This window comes from Tenebrio molitor, chromosome 5 (assembly GCF_963966145.1).
Source record: "Tenebrio molitor chromosome 5, icTenMoli1.1, whole genome shotgun sequence".
Lineage (NCBI taxonomy): Eukaryota > Metazoa > Arthropoda > Insecta > Coleoptera > Tenebrionidae > Tenebrio > Tenebrio molitor.
The window spans coordinates 16,722,312-16,745,721 of NC_091050.1; the positions used below are offsets into that span (position 1 = coordinate 16,722,312).

Genomic DNA, 23,410 nt, shown 5'->3' on the forward strand with positions numbered 1-23,410 from the left:
TACGTAATTACTTAGCGACGTAATACACAAAGGAATAAAAAGGAAAAATAAAATACGGTCTCTTCTCCCTTGTATAAGACCGCAGAATGGCTGCCCGTTCGTATTTATAACTGTAAAACTACAATTTCCCGTAAAATATTGCGAACCCTCGAGAATTCTACGTTTCGCTGAAACCGGACGTGTGGCGTCTGTACGTTCTCTATTTATTATCGCTGGGTCGGTGATAAAAATGGTAAACGTGGTGGATACGTACGGTCTTACCGCGGCAACAGATTTTTCTTTACGTTGCGTGGCCGACATTCAAACAAGAAAATACTGAATACCACTACTTTCGCAGGCAAATCCCGAGATCCTTCCTTAATCTTAAATGTTGTCGCTATAGACACGATTTATTGGGACAACAACGCCTTCGGGATTATCATAATCCACATCCGTGAATAGGATTTGTCTATAAATGCCACCATTACACTTGTAACAAACGGACGTTGTTGTACCTACATTTCGGAAATGGTGCGATTCAATACTTGGGCCTTCCGTGCTTTGACAAACTGTGCCTCGAAAACACTAAGAACACGTTAAATATTCATATTAATGCCCGTTTGCTTTTAGATGTATCGACTTTGTGCGGGGAGTAGGTACCTACCCGTGGAATAAAACATGGCGGCTCGACTTGACGTACTATTCCGGACACGGAATCTTGGCCAACACTTTTTTGACATTTCTAAAAAAAATGATCCAAACCAATCATTACCGTCATTAATAAATGACAATAATTAAAAATCACTTTGATGTTTTTATTCTGACATCAAAAAAGCAAGGAAATGGCATTATCGAGTCAAAAGTTGGGTTATATTCAATAAAGGCCAGTTCACACATATTTGTCAGTTAAATGTCAGTTATGGCCAAGATTCCGTGTCCGGAATAGTACTATTGCTGGCAAAAAAAAGTGGGACGTCCACGTTATTATCTTGTCTTTTAATGTGAAATAACCCTTATCCAATTCTAACCCTATTTTGAATTGATTGACGTTGTCATTATGTATTGTAGGTTATACGGAATGAGTGTAAGTAAGCACGTAGTGAATATTTATTTAATGCAAAGTCTGAATCAAAATTTACCTTTATCAAAAGAAGAGGGCATTTGGAAAAGGAAAATAGGAGTATAAAATAAATTTTTATACTGTCAACTGGAATAGTGTCAAAAAAAAATGACAATAAAGCTTGAACTACATCGAATTTTTCAAAACTGAAAGAAATTTGATGTCCCACTTTTTATGCTCCCAATAGTAGGTACCATTCGGTTGCCTTACAAAAGACGAATTCTTTTCAGATGTAAACAAAATAAACACTTTTTGATTCTTATTAATTGTACATCGTGTCCGTGCCGGAAAAGAAGCAGATGAGAAAGCCGAGAACCCTCCCATCTGAAAGCTGCAGTAGAAGCTCGCTTTTATAATTTAATGCCTATCGAAAAGTTTCCATTAATTGGTTTGTTTTATTTAAATGTCTCGAATCGGTCTCGACAAAGTTTTTATTAGGAGACTTGAAAGGATTGTCGAGATAATAAAATGTAGCCCACTTAATATTCCTTAAATATGCGCTGGTGGTAAGTCTTGAATTTCAGATGTAAAAACTTCGTGATGATTTTGCTTGAATGGTGTTTTCGGTGGAGGGAAAAATAATTCGGATGCGCCATCACGCCCCCTTTATTAAAACTCTATTCTCGACGAACCGATAATGCACAAAATTTCAGCCTAAAATTCGTTATTACACATTGATAAAGTGTGCTTCCAATATTGGTTTCGTTGGAATGTTGACTTTGCGAACCAATAAAACCACTTTTGCATTAAGAAAGCTTAGAGGTAAATAGAACCTGCCAACTTTGAATTCACCATGTATAAAGGATACGAGATGGGGTGATAACACTGACAGTTTTTGTTTCGGATTTGAGACGACACAGGTTCATCATCGAAATGTCACAAAGAATGTATTTTAAGGTAAAATTAAATCACTTTCCTTCGTCATCTCATATCATATACATATTTGTTATGTGTCTAGTGCTAATGCAAGTTTGTGTTGAAAACGCTTCTGCATAGATCACAACTTTTGTGACTTACCTATTTAAAAGAAAAAAAAATGAAAAGCTCAATTGAGGGAGCATATTTTTTTCTTTGGAATTTTACGAGCCACTACACAGATGAAGACTTAAGAAATGATAAAATGATATTCGAGAAGCTGTTCAAAACGGAGACGTGATAACATTCTTTTATTTTTTTATTACCGTCGTCTTATTCAAATTTACTTATTTATTTCTTGTTTAGTTATCGTAATGATGAGATTGGAATTTTGTCACTTGAAAATTTTGTTGATTCAAAAGGAATGCGGTTACACGGTAATAATTTGAGCATGCACAACTGTAAAGCATTCGTTTTAGTACATTTTTTGCCCCATATAATACATTTACAACGGTCGTAAATCATTTTTATTTCTTAAGAATGTGGTGGGACATCGAAGAATAATACGACCGATCCGTCTTCCCTGTCGATAATATTGGATGTATCGAACGTTTTGTCGCACCATGGTTCGCGCTGGACAAGAAAAAATCTGCTGAAGGCTTACTAAAACACTGTCTTAAGCCACAAGAAAATCCAAAAACAAATCTCTTGTGGGCCAACACAGTCAGGTGTTGAACCGATTTGAAAATGTCACTGCTGCGAACTGATCCTCACAAAGAAGATTATTCTCTGACTGCAGCTGTAAATTATTAACTCCATAAAATGCAAATATCCTGTCCGAACAGTAGTAGATTACTTTGTTGAAAGTTTTTCAAATGTGGTCACAGATATATTTTTTAATTAACAGAAATCCGTTTTTTTTTTTAAACAAGGTTAGTCACGAGAGACTTCTGATGAAAATTTCTTTATATGCAACCCAAAATACAGGAAACTTGATATTTTGTTTAATTCGAAATAAGTTGGCAATCCAAGTAGCTTGGCGAATAAAATTAATTATGACACTTTCTCTTTATTGAGGTTATGAGCAAAAGTGAAAAAGCAAAAGCAAAACTGACATGACAGATAATACTGACACGACAGACAATAAGGGCCAGCAATCGTTGATTAAGTATTACTTTTTATAAATTTAGGAAGCTAGAAACTATTGGCAATTGTATGTTCGGTTGCATATAACGGTTTTCATCGGAAGTCTCTCGTGAATAACCCTGTATATTGTCAAGTAAACGTTTAATACTCGGAGCACATTTTGAAAATGTTTGACATTCAGAATCAAGCTGTTATTAACTTGCCAACCAACGGGGTGAAAAGCCTTGATGCTGTTGTAGAAACTTTTTAGGTTTGTCCTTCAACTCTGAATGAGTTAAACATTTCCATTTAGGTAGGGCGTCTATTTGATTATACATGTTTTAAGGTTCAGTCATGAGAGGTTTATAGCAAAACTTTGTACGGGCGTAAAGTCAGTTGACCTTTCTTTGATAATGGTTGACAAAAATACACCATCACCATTACCCAGTTGGTCACTGTAGGCGTAATCCTTTAAAATAATGTTTTAATGGAGTCCATCCAGAATGACAACATGGTGGAAAATGTTTGAAGCCGCACTAATAAAACAAGGTGTTTTTAATTTAATTTTTCTACAGATTATTTTTGTATGAAATCTGACTGAGCTTTGCTAATTTTTTTTTGAAAATTTAGATTGTAATGAATATTAACACAACCACAACAAAATCGCGAAGAAGTCTTAGAGGTTAATCCTCTCACGTCTGTCTCGCAATTCGTCCTCCCGTAATTCCCCAACGAACACATTTTGTAGATTGGGAGTTGGCACATGTTCCTCCTTTGAAAATAGGTCGCACCGTTAACAGTAACACAAATTTTGACACCTATTTTCTTACGTCGTTCTTCCTTGGCACCCTTGAAGGGTATTATTTCTTGGGGTCGATTGTTTGCGATTAATCTGAAACTTCGGCAAAGTTGCCCTTCGGAGCGTCAACAAACGCACGACCTCGACTCATGACGGGGGTGTATAACGTGTGATTAGTGTACTCTTTATCCAGCGTACCATGTCGGGGTGCTGTTCTCGCGTATATGTAACACTGACGTTCTATTATCGACCTCCTTCGTCGGGGTGCACCGCGTTGGGCGGATACACAAAGCTAGTCACGCGGTGAACGCTGTTCGTTGCGGATGTCTGTCTGTTGCGCCGCGCATCTCCTTGGCGCTCGCGCCCTTACAGTCACCCTCCAGTGTGCCACACGATCGCTTTATCAATAATAAAAAAACAAGAAAAAACCGGTGGTGGGACATGTCTTGTGATTTGAGGTGATTGTGCAGCAGATGGGGTAATCGACGAATCCGGGGATCTTGCTGCTTTAAAAGGAGAAGCAACAGACTAACCTATTTCTCCCTTTGGGTTCGCGTTAATCTGCCTCTACACCTAATTATTTTATTTTGGAAACGTGATTTAATTAAAAAAATAAAACAGATGAGCGAGAAAGGGGAGTCAGGGCTGGACCCCTGATTTAAATAGAAAACCGAAAACGGAAAAGCTCGTTGACCTAGATAGATCCCCGTCCCTTTCGTGATCCGTTAATTATCAATCATAGCAAAAAAGCAACAGGGGGATTCACTTCCTGACCTGTTTTCTACATTGTTTATTAATTTATTTCTCCTTATGGGATTTCTTTGATTTAATGTAACCACACACAGGAAACGAACTTCATTCGAATAATGGTAAAGTTCTTATAACCAATTAACTCTGGCATTCATCAATATTTTTCCTTTTTTTTTTAAACATCTAGCTCTACACAGAATATAAGAAATTGAGCATTTCCTGTAGACACTTGTTATTTGCACATGTTTCTTTAGTGACTCGTTCCAAGTCCAAGTCCAAGTATTTTTTTAAATTTCATCCCTCAGTGGAGGTTGTATTTGCCTTAACATCTGAACATTTTCACAGCAGTCTACTTTTTGCTGTCACAAAAATGTTTTATTCTTTGGTTGACAAAGCAGCAAAAACTAATCTAAAATGCCCGACAAGATGTTAACATTTATTCTACATTAATAAAATAATAGTAGGCACAATCGATCCTAAACACCTACTTTATGTGGTCTTCGACCCGAGTGGAACTAGGCTGTTATAGATTATGAATTAAAAGGATTTAAAGACATGAATGATTGTAAAATGTCCATGTTTTGTGTTCGCTGTTGGTTAGAGAGGTCACGCGATCTGGGATGTGCTTTCCTGCATGTTTGGGGTAAAACCTCATTAAATATTATTTAACGGTTGTATTTAGGTCAACGGACCAGCACTTCTGGGTCGCAGACGTAATTACTTCTAACTACTACAACAACAAAACAACGGTTGATTTTCTCCTAAAAATCCAGGTTAGATCCCTGGAACGATTCGAAAAAATTCCCCTGGAAATAAAAGCTGCGACAAGCGCTTTTTTTGTCAGAATTGAATTTTTATAATCAAAACAACATTCAAGGGAGACGCTACGATTTGTGAATATGAAAACTCCTGTGAGAAAATATCTTTTACGTGCTAATGCCTTTCTTTGTGAGGACAAGAAGCAAAAAAAAAAGTGGTGATGATCAGACTAATGAATTTCCATTTAAGCGAATTGTTTACATTTTGGTTTGATTGAAAAATTCGTGGGAGTCCCCAAATACGTGGTTTAATTTTGAATCTGCAGTGGCAGTATGTGGTCAATGTACGGTCGGTGGACAAATAAAACTGGGACACTTAAAATTTAATCTGTGTAAATCAGACCATTGAATTGTCAATATATTTGTCAGTGTCTATACAATATGTCAGACCAAAGTTAACCTATTTGTGATAAAGCCGTAATTAAACGATGCAAATTTGTAAATTTTGACTTATGTGATTGTCATTTTTGTCCCAGTTTTATTTGTCCATCGACTGTACAATTATCGATTTTATGCCGCTGCCTATAGACTTCTGTGGAAACTTTTTGCGAGAGTTGTAAATTTTTTTAAGTGGTGCAATTGCCAAATTATGAAAGCTGTTTTTTTTTCGGACTCCCAAAACAATATAAATGTTATCATTATTATTTTTTGTTCAACACTCAGAATTTGAGAATTTTCTCCTGTGTGAACGAATTTTGATAAATGTCACCACTTGTCAAAACGAAACGTCAAGCCAAATATTTTAAGCGATTTGGAGCCTTTAAGGGGCTCGTCGAACAAAAAAACTTTGTATTCAACTCGTTCGTGTGGTCAATTGGGCTTTTTTGGCACTCGTGGGCCTTTAAAACGCGAGTGAAACGAGCGTTTTCAACTGGCCCACTCGTACCAAAATACCCCAATTTACACACGAACTCGTCAAATAAACTACATACTATTATTAGGTTTCAGTTTGAAATCGCTACTCTCGTGTCAAAAATAAATTACTCCCTAGGATTTAGGGATATTCGTTACTAGGTTGCCATAAATTTGGTCAAGTTGGAGGCTATGTGGTTTCTGATGACAAACAAAAGATATCCCAAAAACGTAAGTTAATTGTAACAGTTGCAAATGACTAATTTCTCTCTAAGTGATAGATGATTTTTCACAATCAATTTTGGTTACTGGCGGCATATTTATTTGGATTTAATCTCTCAATTCAAAGTAACCAACCTTAGGCATTCAAAATTACTTTTGAAAATTCTAGTTACACACAACATGAAAAACGTTATTTCCCTAAAGGTTCGAATTCTAGGGAGTAATTTATTTTTGACACGAGAGTAAACAGTAAATTTTCGTCTATTTGGTTTTTGTCAGTTGGCAACAGAATGTGCTGTTTTATACAGTGTGGAATAAAATGATTTACATCTAGTTACCTTTGGAATTTTTGCACATGTACATTTTCCTGTACCGCTCTACTTTTTTTTAGAAGTGCCGAACTATTAGTTCTGTCAATAAATGTCATCAATCGAATTGACAATTGTTACAATTTACTAAATTGCATTAACAAACCTTGGTGGCCACTTTCAACACTAGCTGTGACTTTCTTTTGTTAGCTCCGTTTTAATTTCAATCTCAACTTTGCATTCATATCATCCCTTCGCAATAAATCACATTTGGAATTTGGATATATGCACTTCTGGACAAAATTAAGGGACCACCAATAAAAATTAAAATTACTTGATGAAAATTTCATTAATCTTAATAAAATTCACACACATCATAGGTAAGTGTATTTTACATTATGTATGGTATATACGTGAAAAAAATATACAAATTCAACTTAATCTAGCTAAAAAACTAAAAACAGTCAAAATTTCTAAAAACAATAAATTAAGAAATGTAATTTTAAAAAATCATTAACGTAAACTAATAACTTGTGTTCCCGCCTCTGATTGCTATACACTCTTGCATCCTTTTTGGCATACTTTTAATGAGGTTTTGAATGCTCTGTTATGGTATTTGATACCACTCTTGTATAAGCAAGTTGGACAGCTCTTCAAGATTAATTGTAGTTTATGTAATCCCATAGGTGCTCAATGAGATTTAGATCAGGGCTTTTCGCTGGCCATTCTAGACTGTCAATATTCTCATTTCTCAAAGCAATTATTACAATATGAGTAATGTGTTGTCTTGTGTTATCGTTCATAAAAATAAAATTAGGACCAACATTTTCAGCATATGGCTGTACATGAGGTACAATAATATCGTCCCTATATCGTGCTGCCGTCATTGATCCATTTCGCACTATAACTAATTGTGTACGACCATTGAAACTTATTCCGCCCCATACCATCAAAGATCTTCCACCAAATTTATCAACTCTACGAATGTTGCACTGCACGTACCTCTCACCAGGTCTTCGCAAAACGAGAACACGACAATCGTTATTGGAAATTTGAAATCGGGACTCATTAGTGAATAGAACTGAGTCCCAGTATCTTTCATTCCATAACTGGTGGTTTAAAAAGTAAGATAAACGATTTCTTTCATGTAAGGCTGTCAAAATTGGACCAGTTGCAGGTTTTCTGGCAATCAGATTGACTTCTTTCAACATCCTTCTTACAGTTTTTGTTGAAATTTCTTTTCGAGAATCCAAACGTAGCCAACGAAGGTCATTTTTTAACTCCCGAGAGGTTACAAAACGCTTCCTTAAAGCCTGCAGTTCTATGTAGTGATCTTCCCTGGCGGTTGTTTTTCTTTTAGCACCTTGTCCTCTTCTTCTGTTAAAACTACCAGTGGTTCTATGTCTTGCAGCAGCTCTTTGTACCACAGATTTGTTGGTATTTAAAATTTGAGCAACTTCCCTCTGCGAATACCCGTCGCGGAGAAGAATAATGATTTAAGACACTTCCTCAATGCCGCCAAGGTATACTTTTGGTTTAATATGTGACGGAAAACAGATTTTGTACTTTTATATTGATAAAATCAATGCTTTAGCACAGTAAAACAACTCAAAATGGTATCTCTAAGAAGTATTTTTTTGTCGGCATTCGTTATTTTGAAAACAAGTGCTTTACCTTTGTTCATTTCTTCATGGCATACTACAAAAATAATGTAATATACACTTAACTATGACGTGTGTGAATTTTGTTAAGATCAATGAGACTTTCATCGAGTAATTTTAATGTTTATTGCTGGTCCCTTAATTTTGTCCAGAAGTGTATTTTGAGGTTAGGCTTTCTTTTTTGTTTTTTTGTAGAGCGGTATTTCGTATTTTTACAAGGGTAATGTAAAGGTAACTAGATGTAAATCATTTTATTCCACACTGTATAATTTTTCATTAATAAGATCTGAATATTCATGAATATAAGTTTGGAGATGCTTTGGACTGTATTTTCAGAATAACAGTGTCTTCAAGTCAAGGCGATTTATGGGTTATTGACATTTTTCAAACGATGGTGTAGATTACTGTAGATGACTGTATTTTTAGAAAGACAAGTTATTTTGGAAACTTTCGACTTGGATTTGTACAGGAAAGTTTCTGGTGTTTCGTTCGATTGATTTATTTTGTGAAATATAGGGCGTTCTCTGGAGAACGGATTTTGGTCGCCTCGTGAATGTCATAGAAAATAGACTCTTCATTGTCGGAGAACAACAAATTAATAATGTTACGCATGTGTCACATTTTGTGGATTTCAGAGTCATCATCAGATGTGTTTAATTGAGTCGAGTGTGACAGACGACTTTCAGTGTCGTAACGCAACATGGCTAGCTAATAATATTCCGTGGTACATACAAGTGCATTGAATCGCTTCGGGGAGGTTCCCCACGGCCCGTTATAGACTATAATGTGCTCAAGGTGTAGTCGTTGTTGCAAAAATAACGACGAAGACGACGATGTTTCCTCGTCCGAAACATGTTCAGGTAATTCGCCCCATTAGAAACGACTTTATGAGTTTATGACGTGCGGTTTGTCTCCGTAATATCGCAGGCTTTCGCTCCATTAGCCCTACTAGTTGATTGTAATCTTCTTCGGAAATTTGTTATCGGAAGCGACGCCAGTAACTGTGCGCACAGACGGACTAGAACCGAGTTGATTTTGTCGGAAATCTAATTATTCTGTGTTATGAATTACATTGAAATTGGACATTTTTGTTTTGTAGATGAAGAATGGAACGCCGATGGAAAGTCTGGAAGGAGCGCTTCCGGTAACGACAGTGGTAAGTTATTTCCAACTTTGTCAACTTTATTAAAGAGATTTTGCTAAATTTCGATTTACATTAAAAATTGCCTCCCGTGTTTTATTTGATGGTTTATTAATAATCGCATTATAAAAGTTAAATTGAATTCTATACAGTACCTAAACGATTTTCAATTAAACTCTAAATTAAACAATGAAAACACTAAGGAACAGTAAAAAAAATCCCTTAATTTCGGCGAGAATATTACCTACCGCGTTTACTCATAAAGTAGTAATGGTGAATCTACTTAGTTAATTAACAGCTTAACAAGTACGGCTCGAACTAATTACCTAATGGTTTTATTTCATTAATATTACTTAAGCGCGTCAACGCAAGTTAAGTTTACTCATTGTTAGATTTTAGGTACAATAGAGTTTTTTTTTTCAAATTGCTTTAGCACGTCGAGTTGTCAATTAAGTGTGTGAGTGTCTAATCAACGTGGAATATACAACGAGATCAGTTGGTGCTAAAACTTGCAATAATATACTTACAGCCTGAATGATGTATGAGATTCTACAAGAATTTACGCCCGTGTATCAGCAAGGAAGGAAATAAAGTTGCACTAGAACAAGAGGATAGGCGAAAAGAAGTTAGGAAGGAAGTTAGTTTTGGATTCACACAGGATATAGTATATTATGCAACAAGTTTTATAAACGACACTTTAGACACGAGTTTTATGTTAGGCACGAGCGAAGCGTAGCGGAGCGAGTGTTTAATAATCGAGTGTCTAGAGAAGTTTATAAAACGTGTTACATACTATACTTTTTCTACGACCAAATAAACAAATGTAACAAACCAGGCAACAAATTATTGGTGGCTTCTGCTGCCGCTTGGGTTACTTCAGGAGGGGTACAGTTCGAGACAAGGAATTTGAGGCATCACTGTCAATATATTCGCGACGATTTTGATTGGCATGCGATTGACGTGAACAAAAAATAAATTTCAAAATTTGACTTGAATGTCACGTTGACAATAAAGAGTGATTTACACAGCAATTTTTTGAAATGACAGAAAAATGATGCCCGAAATTCGTGTCCTTAACTGTACCAATGAAATTTTCCTCTTCATTATCAGTTTCTATCAATTCCATATTTGAAAAATAGAACGAATTATTTCACTGCAATGACGTTTTCTTTTACGCCGGACGCGAAACTGCTAAACATCAAAATACCAACTTGATCTAGGGCTAAATATGTCCAAAAAATTAAAGCCATGTTTAAAGAAACTTCGAGCGTGTTTAATATGCCGAAAACGCCCGAATGGACATCAAGTTGTGACTAATGAACAATCGTATTTAAAGTGACGTTTTATACACTATGTCAGTGCAAAATGTGACACTTTAGAGAAGGAAGTAAAAAAAAGTTTTTTTTTCGAACTCAAACCTATTAATGTTACACTTCTAATTTGTATTTATAATCGAAGCAGATGTTCCAAAAACGACATAATCGTTCCTTTACATGTGACACAGACATCAAACATTCGAACGGCCCTAGTAAAGTAAACGTCTTCTAGCTAAACAAATAGGAAAACTGATGTGTCAGAATTAAAACAGACTATTTCGTTTGAAAATTGTCCCCAGGGAATCAAGTGATAGAAAACAGTGAGTTAGTCGCTGATGCAAGTACGAGAGAGAAAGTTGAAAAATTTTATTGGTCAAGTTGCAGAGTTATCTTTTAGTACTTTTTGCTTTATATGGTTATCAGCTCTGATCTAGATTTGTATGTTTGACAGTTGCTATAATCACCTTTATATGTTTTAATTTAGTATGTTTGAGTTTTATACAGGGTTATTATAAATGATTGTAGTCCAAGTAGGCGTCAAAACTCAATGTAAAATTTATGGTTGCCGCTTCATTAAAAAAAACATCAAAATGATGTGAATAAGTGAGTACCTACACACCGTTAACACAGAGAAGTTAAATTGGATACAAAAAAACATTTCAATATTTTTAGAATTGGTTGCAAAACAACTCAATATTTTTGGATTCAATCGTGAATTAATTGAAAAATAATAAATAAAATCCTCATCACCGGACTTCTCATTTAAAAAATGACAGGAGAGCGACAAAAATTGACAGTTCACATGAAAGCGGCAAAAATTTCATAATATGGGCATGGCCTGCTTCGATTACATTCATTTTTCATTTATAATAATCCTGTATAAACAATATTTCTGGATGCTTACAAATGATTTTTTGTGCAACCGTACTTCGTGTACTATTGGGAGCACGGAATTTCGGGCAGACTTGAAATTTGACTGATATAAAATGTGAAATAGGCTTTAGGTGCTAGACGTATTAATAACCTCATTTTAATATCAACTATTGTCTCATATCATTTTGCAAATTGCATTCATCAATTCTGAAAAGCTGCAAGTGCTTAGATGTGATTTTCCGAGAACTAAAACGTCTTTTTTATTAAACTTTAAAAATCAATAACTAAAATGTAAAATAATTGTGCATAACTGTGACAGTTTATTTTGAAGTTCTGTCAAAATTAATTATTATGACATTTATGACAATAAAGCTTAGACTACATTGGGTTTTTTTAAATGACATGTAAATTGCTGCCCGAAATTCCATGCTCGCCATAGTAAAAACAGGCCGCGAAATCCAATTTTACGGCCGTTGCTTTTAACGACGGCCGTTAAAGTAAACGTCATTCTAATATTTGATGCAAATCAGAGTTTCAATGTAAGACTGGCGTTTAGATTTTTCGGCTATGAAATTAGAAACCGCAGAATTTATAATACGTACCTACTTTTTAACTATCGAGGTGTATGTACCTACACGAAACTGAAACATCACTTTCACTACAATTCTCTTTCGACGTTTTTACGCTTATGTACAAAATGAATTATTTTATTTATGTAATTTCCATAGCGACATGTAAGCCGAATTTATAATCAATTCACTTTTGTAATGACGAACTAGAGTTACTTGATTTATATATACAGTGAGCGGCAAAAGTATGGAATAAATTCCTTAAAAATTAAACAAATTTTTTTTTTTAAATCTTTGGACAGGTCAGTTTTAGTTTATAAAAATACATGTTTTAGTACCAAAGAAAATTCCAAGCAGTCATTTGTTTTCGAGTGATGACGTCATCGATACTTTTTTTAAATGGAAACCCCCTATTTTTTTTATTGATTCTGATAACCCTTATAATTGTCTAAATGACAGTATAAAAATTTTGTTATCTTACATAAGGAAATTTTTGAGAAAAAAAAAAAATAAAGTTGGAAAAAATAAATTTTATATGGAACAAAAACAAGTCAACAAATCAAGTAGGTTAATCGAACAGTCAAATGTTACTGTCAATTTCATTCGTATGTGTTATTTGTTTTACAAAACGTTTTCGAAAATGACTCATTTAACAGAAACACAACGTATAGAAATTTTAATTTTGATTGGGTGCTGGAATAAAACTAAAACAGGGGGAATTCCTTCATAAACTTGCTTATTGTCAACAAGCTGGGGGATGGCAATTCAAATATTTAATTCCATAATTTTAAGTACTTACTAACACAGTTTTTGACTTGTTTTTGATCGTTATAAAATTTATTTTTCTATTATTAATTCAAAAAATTGAAATTCACGCATAGTTATCGGTGCCTGAAGTGGGTCATTTTCTAACGTGTATTTCTTTTTGCATTGTTAGTAAGATCGAAACCATAGAAACCATACAAAACAGTGTGTGAAATGCTATTTCACGCACACGACTATTTCTGTGTTTCACTTCACGCACTGTATTTTATTAGTTACCTAGCAACATGGTCACTGCATTGAAACTTCAGAGTTCCTTCAAAAATTTGAATTTTTAATTTCAATTTTTTGAATCAATTATAGAAAAAATATTGTTTATATTTCGTGCGTGAAGATGTTTTTGTGCATTCAAAGGCTTATACTGCCTCGACCTTCGTCTCGGCGTAAAAGACCTTTTCATGCACAAAAAACACTCTCTTCACGCACTTAATATAAAAATAACAATTTTTCCAACTTTATTTTTTTTTTCTCAAAAATTTCCTTATGTGAGGTAACAAAATTTTTATACTGGCGTTTAGACAATTAAAAGGACTATCAGAATCAAGAAAAAAAATAGAGGGTTTCCATTTAAAAAAAGTATCTATGACGTCATAACTCGAAAACAAATGACTGCTTGGAATTTTGTTTTATACTAAAATATGTATTTTTATAAACTAAAATTGACCTGCTCAAAGGTTTTTTCGAAAAAAATTTTGTTTAATTTTTAAGGAATGTATTCCATACTTTTGCCGCTCACACTATATACTTGGGCCAACCAACAGATATAGTAATAAAACCGCCCCCTAGTGTCCGCGTATTTTAAATAGCAGCTTCCAATTGGTTTATTCAAAACGTGCGCAGATTTTCGAAAGCCTGATGTACATCCACAAAAATTACTGGATGGCATCCGGCATCTCATTCGTTTTAACTTTTGTCTTGTGAATACATCTTTTTACCGCGAATTTGGGCTTTTAAAAAGTTAGGTTATGGGTCAGGTCATTTGTCCTGTCAAAACTGGTCCGAATCAAAGTACATATAGTGAAATTAAATTTGTTTAATTATTTTGAAAAAAAAAAGCAAAGTTGCACTAAACAAATACGAAAAGGCAGTTGAACGTAACAATGAAATAATTTTGCATTTTGCTACTCATCCTCGTCGTCAACAATAATGGGGGCTATGTCATGAATGCTAAAGTTTCCCATAAGCCTTATTCTTGTCCTTCATTTAAAATTTTGTACATACTTCTGGGACTGAAGCCTGTACAGCACTTAGATTTACCGAAAGAACATCCGCACTACTTCTACAGTTTTGTGTTTTACGTATTTACGTTTCCATTATCTCCACGAGTAATTTCTTTTATTTTGTTGAAAGCCTTTAAAATGTGCTGCTTCGTCTGCTTGCTTATTGATGCTTTACTCCGTTTTGGAAATTCATTCATTTTGGCAATAATATGACAATTTAAATCATTGCCAACTGTCGAATTTTCATTTATTCTTAAAAAAATCTGACAAAATATTTAGAGTAGGCGTAGGCGACATTCTAATTCTGTTAACAGTGTAAACTAATTTTTTTAGGTAACCAATTATTCTCCAGAGTTACACAGGTTACATAGTAAGCTTTTTCCCAATTTCATATTGTCATATTCCGTGGAGGGGAATAGGGAGAATGCACTACAAAAATTAAAAATATTTTCTAACCTAATTTTATTTCGGTAAAATGTCAGACGTTTCTTGTGTCATTTTCTACGCTGGAAAAATGTTGCAAACAATTGAATTTCCATAGGTTGCTCTAAATATAAATTTATTTGAAGGCCCGTTATATGTATTTATTGATAATTAAGTAAATTTTGATTGTTCGTTTTATAATAATCACAAATTTTCGATTGCACAAAAAATTTTGTGTGTCCCTTGGCCGCGAAATCCTTTAACATCCTGGAGATTGTCCTGACTCGGCATCGGCGACAATTTTTCTCTCCATATGTTAAAGAATCATTTCTCGGCCTTGATATAAAGGTGTTGGAGAGTCGATCGAGAGCACACCACTCTTGTAAAAGCGTAAGATTTAAACAGCTGATCCGTGATCCGTAACCTGTATAGTGCGTTCACAATCGACAGTCCAGTGCCTATTAAGTATTTGACGTTTTCGATATCTTACCCTACATAATTTTGGAAGTTTACAGTAGGGAGTGGACTGATAATACTATTCCGGACACCATTTTTTAGACATTTCTAAAAAAAATGATGTAAACCAATCATTAGTGTCATTAATAAATGATAATTATTAAAAATCGCTTTGAAGTTTTTGTTGTGACCTCAAAAATCGCAAGGAAATGGCATTATCGCCTAAAAAGTTGGGTTATATTCAATAAAGGCCAGTTCACATATATTTATCAGTTAAATGTCAGTTGTGGCCAAGATTCCGTGTCCGGAATAGTACATATAGTTGATTTCATATAAATGTTCATCCAGTGAGCTGTGGATGTGTAAAAGCACCTTTAGTTTAGTTAGATTACAAAAGTCACATAATGACAGATCCGTTATTAGTGCTAGTGGAGTAACGTTAGGTTTTTATTTCGGAACCGGTAGCAAGAGCTCGGATTTGAACGAAATTTTTTTAATGTGTTATAAATAAAACATATTAAAACTTTTATAGGTTAAAAATTGCCGCACATTGTTTATTTCATTAATTTATTGTTTATTTATAAGAACTGAAATTTTCCAGTTAGAAATCGTTATTTTCGCAAGAAAAATACTAGAGAACAATATAGAATGACTTTGGGAAGAGTATATTGTCATATTGAAACTTGTTTGGAATGAATTGTATGTGGAAAAAGAAGAACAATAGGTAGATATTCGGTAGCCCGGTGTTGACCGGCTCAGATAGAAACACGTTCAGTTTGTCTTCTAGAGTCGCATAGTTAGCATTTTTTGAAGAAAATATATAATTATTTTTGATGATTTTTGACAAAAAAGTGTTTAGTAATACCATGCGATCAAAAATAAAAAAAAAACAGAGGTCCGTGATTAATACGCTTCGGTTGGCAACACGTGAAAATGTAATTCAAATGTCATCAGATGTCATTACAATGGAGAACTGTCATTATTAATTATTGACTATTAAAATTTGCTATTGCAATATGTTCATTTCGGAGCAAAAAATTTTCATTGTGCAGTGTTACTTCAGAAACGGCGAATCGTCCTATTCAACACCTCTAGTTTTCGAGGAATTTCAACAAAAGTTTCAGAACTTTCAAGGCACTTACAGAGGAGAGTAAAAAAAAACAGACATCATTTTTGACATAACAGTCATAAATGTGAAACTGCCCTTCCTACATTTAATTTAATTAATTGTGCTACAATCGTGTCAAAAATAAATTACTCTCTAGGATTTAGGGATATTCGATACTAGGTTGCCATAAATTTTTGTTAGGTTGGGGGCTATGTGGTTTCTGGTGGCAGACAAAAGGTATCTCAAAAATGTAAGGCTGTGGCTAATTCCTTGTCACAGTTGCAAATTAATGACTAATGCCTCGCTAAGTGATAGATGATTTTTCGTTTCACAATCAATTTTGGTTTCTGTCGGCATATTTAATTGAACTTAATCCCTCAATTCATAGTAACCAACCTTAGGCATTCAAAATTACTTCTGAAAATTCTAGTTACACAACATGAAAAAAGTTCGAAATATAGGGAGTAATTTATTTTTGGGTAGTAGGTACGTCTGATAAATTCTTCAAATGTTCCAGTTGTCATAAACTGTCACATTGACAATAAAGAATGGGTTATATTGAATTTTTGAAAATGTCACAATTTTGATGATTTTTTTTACTCCCAACTCTACCAACAACTTGCCTTGATTATTTTGTTTTTCCATTCCTGAAAAACAACGTGTTCAAAAGTAAGCCACTGTAATTGCCCACCATCAACAATTTTAGATGAAAATGACATAGAAGAGGATGAAACGGGGGAAAATATTTAATTTTTATAATACACTCTTAATAAATTTTTACTTTCAGCATCTCTTGTATATTTTTTACCAATACCCGTCACAATGATCGTTTGAAGAGTTCTACTCACTTTGAATTTTAAGTAATTCATTCTCTTAGAATTTTTTTTTGGTATCATGTTGTATTGGTAGGTGCTATTTAAGCTATTCTTTGCCAAAGAATATCCGACAAACAAAACATTAAACACAGGAAATAAGATTTTAATGAAAAATGATAAAAGTTATTTTTTAGAAAAAAAATTTGTTATAAAAAATTGTCAAAATTTGAACAGTATTTTGAATTAGTATCTCGTATTGTCAAATTAAAAATTTTAACACGTAAAACAACGGACAAAAACACAACATGGAAGTAGCGCAAACTTTTCAATAATTTATTTAAACAAAACAATTCGGTTGCCATGTTGACCATAGCACTCCCGATCTTTGAAAATATCCGAATTTAACTATTATAAAAAAAAATAAGCACAAATATAATTTCAAGATTATTTATTAAAGAAATCATAATGAGTCGCTCTTTGTGCCGGTGAGTGTATTTCCCACTATGAGCGTCAATTTTTAACCTATAAAGGTTTTAGTATTTTGTATTCATGACATAAAAAAAAAAAAATTATTACAATCGGAACTCTTGCTACCGGTTCCGAAATAACGCCGTATTTTTGTCTATCGTTACTCCACTATATAGGTTATATCCACTAAATATTTACTTGGTAAAAATACAAAGACAAAAACAAGTAAGACTTACTGTCGCGAGCAAAAAATTCTGGTTAGATAGTCACAAATTAAAAAAAATTCCCTGCCTGATTACGCCCATGTCAACAAAATGTCAAAAAAATGGGGAAAAAATGACAATTAATGTCATACAACATGATGATAGGTTGTGATATATTTACGACCGTTTTAAAATGAAGCATTTTCTGTTGTGTCAAAGCATGATTTTGATGACCAGTTTTTTTTGCTCGCGACAGTACTTTAATTTAACCAATAAAAAACGTAACACTGCTGCTGTTGAAATCAGCAATGCTAAAACGGACCAAAAAACTAACAAATTATAAACAAGGTAATAATACCAACAGAAAATCAAATTTTCATGGATTGCTTAGATGCACATTTATGTGAAATTGATTGTACAGGGTTATTCTAAATGATTGTAGTCGAAGTAGGCCATGCCCATGTTATTACGTTTTTGCCGCTTTCATGTGAACTGTCAGTTGTATCGCTGTCACTGTCATTTTGTAGGTGAAAAGTGCGGTGATGAGATTTTTATTTATTTTTGTTAAATTAACGATTGAATCCAGAAATATTGAGTTGTTCTACAATCAATTTTAAAAATATTGAGTTGTTTTGCACCCAATTTAACACATCATTTTGATGATTTTTTTATGTGGAGCGGCAACCATAAATTTTACATTCAGTTTTCACGCCTACTTCGACTACAATCATTTAGAATAACCCTGTACAACCTGTTTCACGTAAGAGTACGAGGCTGACGAACTCAAGATGCAACCCAATATTCAATTTTCATGAGTAACTAGGTGTAAAGTTTATTCACGTTGGGTTTTCCCTGTCAAATTATTGTCATGTTGCAAACCTGCGCCTCCTTTCCTAGTAATTTTCACATTATCGTGTTAGAGCGATTTGACGTCTTTAATTTTGAATATTAGTTTGTCGTGTGAAATAAAGTCACAGATTTTTTCATAAAACTTCTATTCCCATCCTACTCCTGGGTAATTTTACCACGGCGGAAAGAAAAAAGAAGGTTTTTTAAAAGCTAATTTGAAAATTGCATTAATTAAATGTAATTAAGAACTGAAAAATGCCTATCAAGTTGACTTGCTGACAGCGAATAACATAACCTCTACAGTTTACGCATGACATGGTTACTTTATCAGCCCGTATTGGCGACATACACAGCTAAAATATTATTGAAGTAAAAATCATACTGCCAAAAAATTATGTGACCTTGACGAGGAAAATCCAACGTCAATAATGAATCGTAATAAATCATATTTTGACAAAAAGTAGTTTGGACATTCCTGAAGTTTTTTACACATTGTTCACACCGTAAGTAACGTAGCCTCCGAGATAGATTGTTGGGTAAACACTCAACAGATGCGGCAAACATTCAGGAATCAAACAGCGTTAATTATTTTAATTTATATGCAACGTTTTGGAAGTTACGAATTTTCGAACGGACCCCTGCAATTCAAAATTCTGGTAAAAAAAAGATCAAAAACGATGGCAGATAAGTAAAAACGACTTGTACAGATTTCATTAATAATTTAGCATAAAATCCAAAAATGAAATCAAACTGGGTAGGTTCAATTTAAAAAAAAACATAACTTTAGTGTTTTTATAATATTGGGACACGCTGTATATGTATATACCGCAATATTTTCAGAATGTGCAGTAGAAACGCAGCTATCATCTAAAAAAAAAGAAAAAGTTGACATGTTTAACAACAAACAAGTTATGAAGCTTTTTCGTAACACTGGGACACCTGTTTTAGGCAAATTTTTAGCGCTTTTAATAAAATGATATATTTATTATTATATTCTAATCGGCACCAACCAAAAGTTTATTTTATACCTAACTAATAATATATAACTTTCACTTTTTTCATTTGTTGAAAAACACAAATTTTAGGATGCGCTGCAAACACAGCCAACGGCCATCCATATTAGCTGACGCTAACAGCATCAATCAATCACTTGACAATCAATTAGCGTTTTTCATTCATTTCAAGAATCGTCTTCAACATAAATTTGGTAAATATAAGAAGACTACCACCTTTAATTTATCACTTTAACTTTTTTGAACTTTTTTTTACACTTTTTAAAAAGAAAACTTGCGAAAACAGGACTACTTACACGGTCACTATCAACGAACAAATAGACTGTTCGGAGTTCCCGCTCAACGCATCGCGTGGACGGTCAGCCGGCTCTTGTGACGTCAGATCACGTGACATGCTTTAGTCGCGGCCTGTATAGTCCGTTTTTTTTAATAATCAATTGTCAGTGTCAAAATACCAAACTGTATTATATATTAAAAATCATTGACATTTGGTCCAGTTCTATCTCAGTTTCACCATAAATTTCCCCTAGATCATTATTGAGGTTATGCTGCATATGTTTGTGAGTTTGAGACACGTGTGTCAACGATGAAAGAAAAACGAACGAAATCAAAGACAAAAGAAACAATTTGTGTAATAAATGCAACAAATCGCAGTAAATACAAATGGAACGTTATTTAGGGCTGGGAGCATTTCTCAAAAATGTTAACATTTATATTTTTGTGATAAGCTGTATGCTCTACTTCTGAACTAAGAAGCAAATCACAACCTGGCAAGAACCCTGTAGAAGTTCCAGCATGCACAATCGTGAACCTTTTACCCTCGCTTTTGCAAGGGAACGTTTTCGTTCACTCACTGGCTCAATTGATTACCATTTTGCTATATCCACGTTTCATCGTTCTAAATATTGTTGATATTTTCGCAGAAACCTAATCCTTTGGACAGTATTTCCTATTATTAATTTTTAAGTATAACCCATAGATTTGATTACTTTTTTGTTCGACACTGTCAGAATTTGAGAATTTTCTCCTGTGTGAACGGATTTTGATAAATTTGACAACTTGTCAAAACGAAACGTCAAGCTAATTTTAAAGATTTTTTGCGATTTGGAGCCTTTAAGAGGCTCGTCGAACAAAAAAACCTTGTATTCAACTCGTTCTTGTGTAATTTGGGCTTTTTTTGGCACTCGTGGACCTTTAAAACTCTCGTTTCACTCGAGTTTTAAACTGGTCCACTCATCCCAAAAAAAGCCAAAATTACACACGAACTCGTTAAATAAATAACTATTATACAGCTTTGACCTGCTACAATTATATTCACACTCGTCCTTAGCATACCTGTGTAAGTCATTTATGGTGAAGTGTTTTTTGCATGGAATGAATGTAATTTTTGACTTAATTCTTCTTTTATGTAATAAAAGCTTGGATTGAACTTGTAATTAATCTTATTTCGCCCCTTTTTTGGGGCCTTAACACTATGTAAAACTTTAAATTCACTTGAATTAATTTAAAAACTAATGAGTTAGAGGAAATTAAAAATTTAGACGACAAATCAGTACATCAAAAATGCGAGCTGCTTTTTCGCAGATTTCCTTGGTTAAAAATTTTGGTTTTTCTGAATTAATATCTTCACAATACCTAATTATTGCAAATTTCTCTCGTTTCAACAGTGGTTGTCATGTGCCTTTCTTAGGTGAAGCTATAGGTATTTCATAATTTTTACAGTGCAACAAACTTAGGTGAAGCTATAGGTATTTCATAATTTTTACAGTGCAACAAACTTGTGGCGGGTTACAAATTTAAATTATTGTCAAATGTGACAATCGCTGACAATTTCAAAAGTCAATGTTCCAAACGTGATTTATAAAATTCACTCTTTCGAATTTTCTGCCAACCTGACAACGCTTTGACAGTTGATTATAAAAAAAACCGGACTTTATATTCACGGATGCGGAAAAGCTCCCAGCGATGTTAGTTACGGATGTCCAAAACTACAATTTATAATTTTTAATAAATATAGTTCCCATTGTCAAATGTATTTTGTGTCAGGCTCGTACTTTTACGTGAAACATGTTGTACAGGGTGTTAGGTAAATGTCTTGCCAAACTTTAAAGAGACGATCAGAATGCTGATCAGAATCAAAAAGTCCTCAGTCGTTTTTGGCTCAGCTGCACAGTTCATTGAAAATCCGTTGTCAAAAATAGTACACCAACTCGTTGAGAACTACTGAAAATTGTATTATTGCAATCACTACTACCGTAAAAAATTTAAATAATATCCTTGGAACCAAAACTTTTTCTTAATTGTGATTCTCAAACGATGGGGTACCGGGTACCTTTTTTCCGCACCCCATTTTGAACGAAATTAGCATCCAAATAAAAAATGGTAGAGGAAAAATCTACCCAGTTTTGCCTGATCATTTACCTAACATCCTGTATAGTAAAATGTAGTTTAAAAATTCGTTAAAGTTTTAAAGGTGTTTTTATTGAATGTAAAAAAATTAATGACATCTCCATCGTAAAATAATAAAATAATCGTCACTCGAACAGATGTTTGTCAATGGTGTTCGAGTTAATTCACGAAAAAAACATAAAAAAACAAGGTTGGTAGAAATGACTATTTTGCATAGTAGGTTACCTCGTTGCCATTTGACTATAATACATTCTCTGATAATACATAAATAGTTTGAATTTCTTCCCCCGCCAAAGTTACTCGTGACGTCATAATGCACTAAACTTTTACGACAGAGTCCGTCGATCACGCATTAGGTGTTCCCTCAGTAGAATAAAAGCCAAAAAACTTCCCAATAAATCGCACGGAGGTTATAAACCTTAGGTTCTATTTGAACAGTCAAAATTTCTGGGTTGATTTTACGTCACGAGTTACTTTTCTCTCCCGCCTCCCAATTTTCAACGAGGCAACCTACTATACAAATTAGTCAGTTCCACCAACCTTGGAAAAAATTACTTTCAGAGTCACCTTGCGACAATTTCTCTGATATATCACAGCTGATAGATTGCAGTTTTCGCTTTTCAGGATCCGTAGCTGCTGCTTCATAGCGGTGAAACTTGTAACTAGTATCGATTATTTGTTTGCACCTTCCTCTTGACTTCATTGACGGAACGAGATAACATTCGAGGTGTGCAAAGGGAGGTGCTACTTTTTACGAGATCAAATTTGGCTAATTGCCGTGAGAATTTAACGCTGGATTTCATCATTTATTTTACGTCAATACAACGAGTGTACAAAATAAAAGGAGTTTCGACAATGATCAGAGACTCACAGTCCGAGATTTTTTTTTTAAATAAGAAATAACTCATTTTTTTTCTTAAAAGGGTGCAAATGCTCCGAAAACTTTAATTCTGTATTTTGTATTTTTTATTCATCTTTGTCGGGTATAATTGACAAAGTATCCCTGACCCGACTATAATTTTCAAAACCAGAATGCAAAGAACAGGACTTCTCTAACAAATTAAAGAGATAATTGTGAATTCTGCAAATGCAACGACATACGAGTTTGTCTGTATATTTTTCATTTCATAAATTTGTTTGTTGTATTTTGTGTGGGAATTTTATTGATCTGACCGTATCCAAATGAAAGAGGAAATGTGTTCTTCAGAGGGAAACAAATGGATGTCGGTGCAAATT

At 34.0% G+C, this 23,410-nt stretch overlaps 1 protein-coding gene across 32 annotated transcripts in view; it reads left to right on the plus strand.

Annotated features, from left to right (window-relative positions):
* LOC138132282 (uncharacterized) overlaps nt 1-23,410 on the plus strand; it is an 89,866-nt gene that overhangs the window by 18,199 nt on the left and 48,257 nt on the right. For 31 of the 32 annotated variants that reach the window (XM_069049716.1, XM_069049721.1, XM_069049717.1 and 28 more), the window contains one exon: nt 9,589-9,645. The exons of the other annotated variant lie outside the window; for it this stretch is intronic. In XM_069049716.1, the coding sequence (XP_068905817.1) occupies nt 9,589-9,645 (57 nt within the window). The remainder of the gene's footprint in view (nt 1-9,588; nt 9,646-23,410) is intronic. 32 annotated transcript variants of the gene reach the window in all.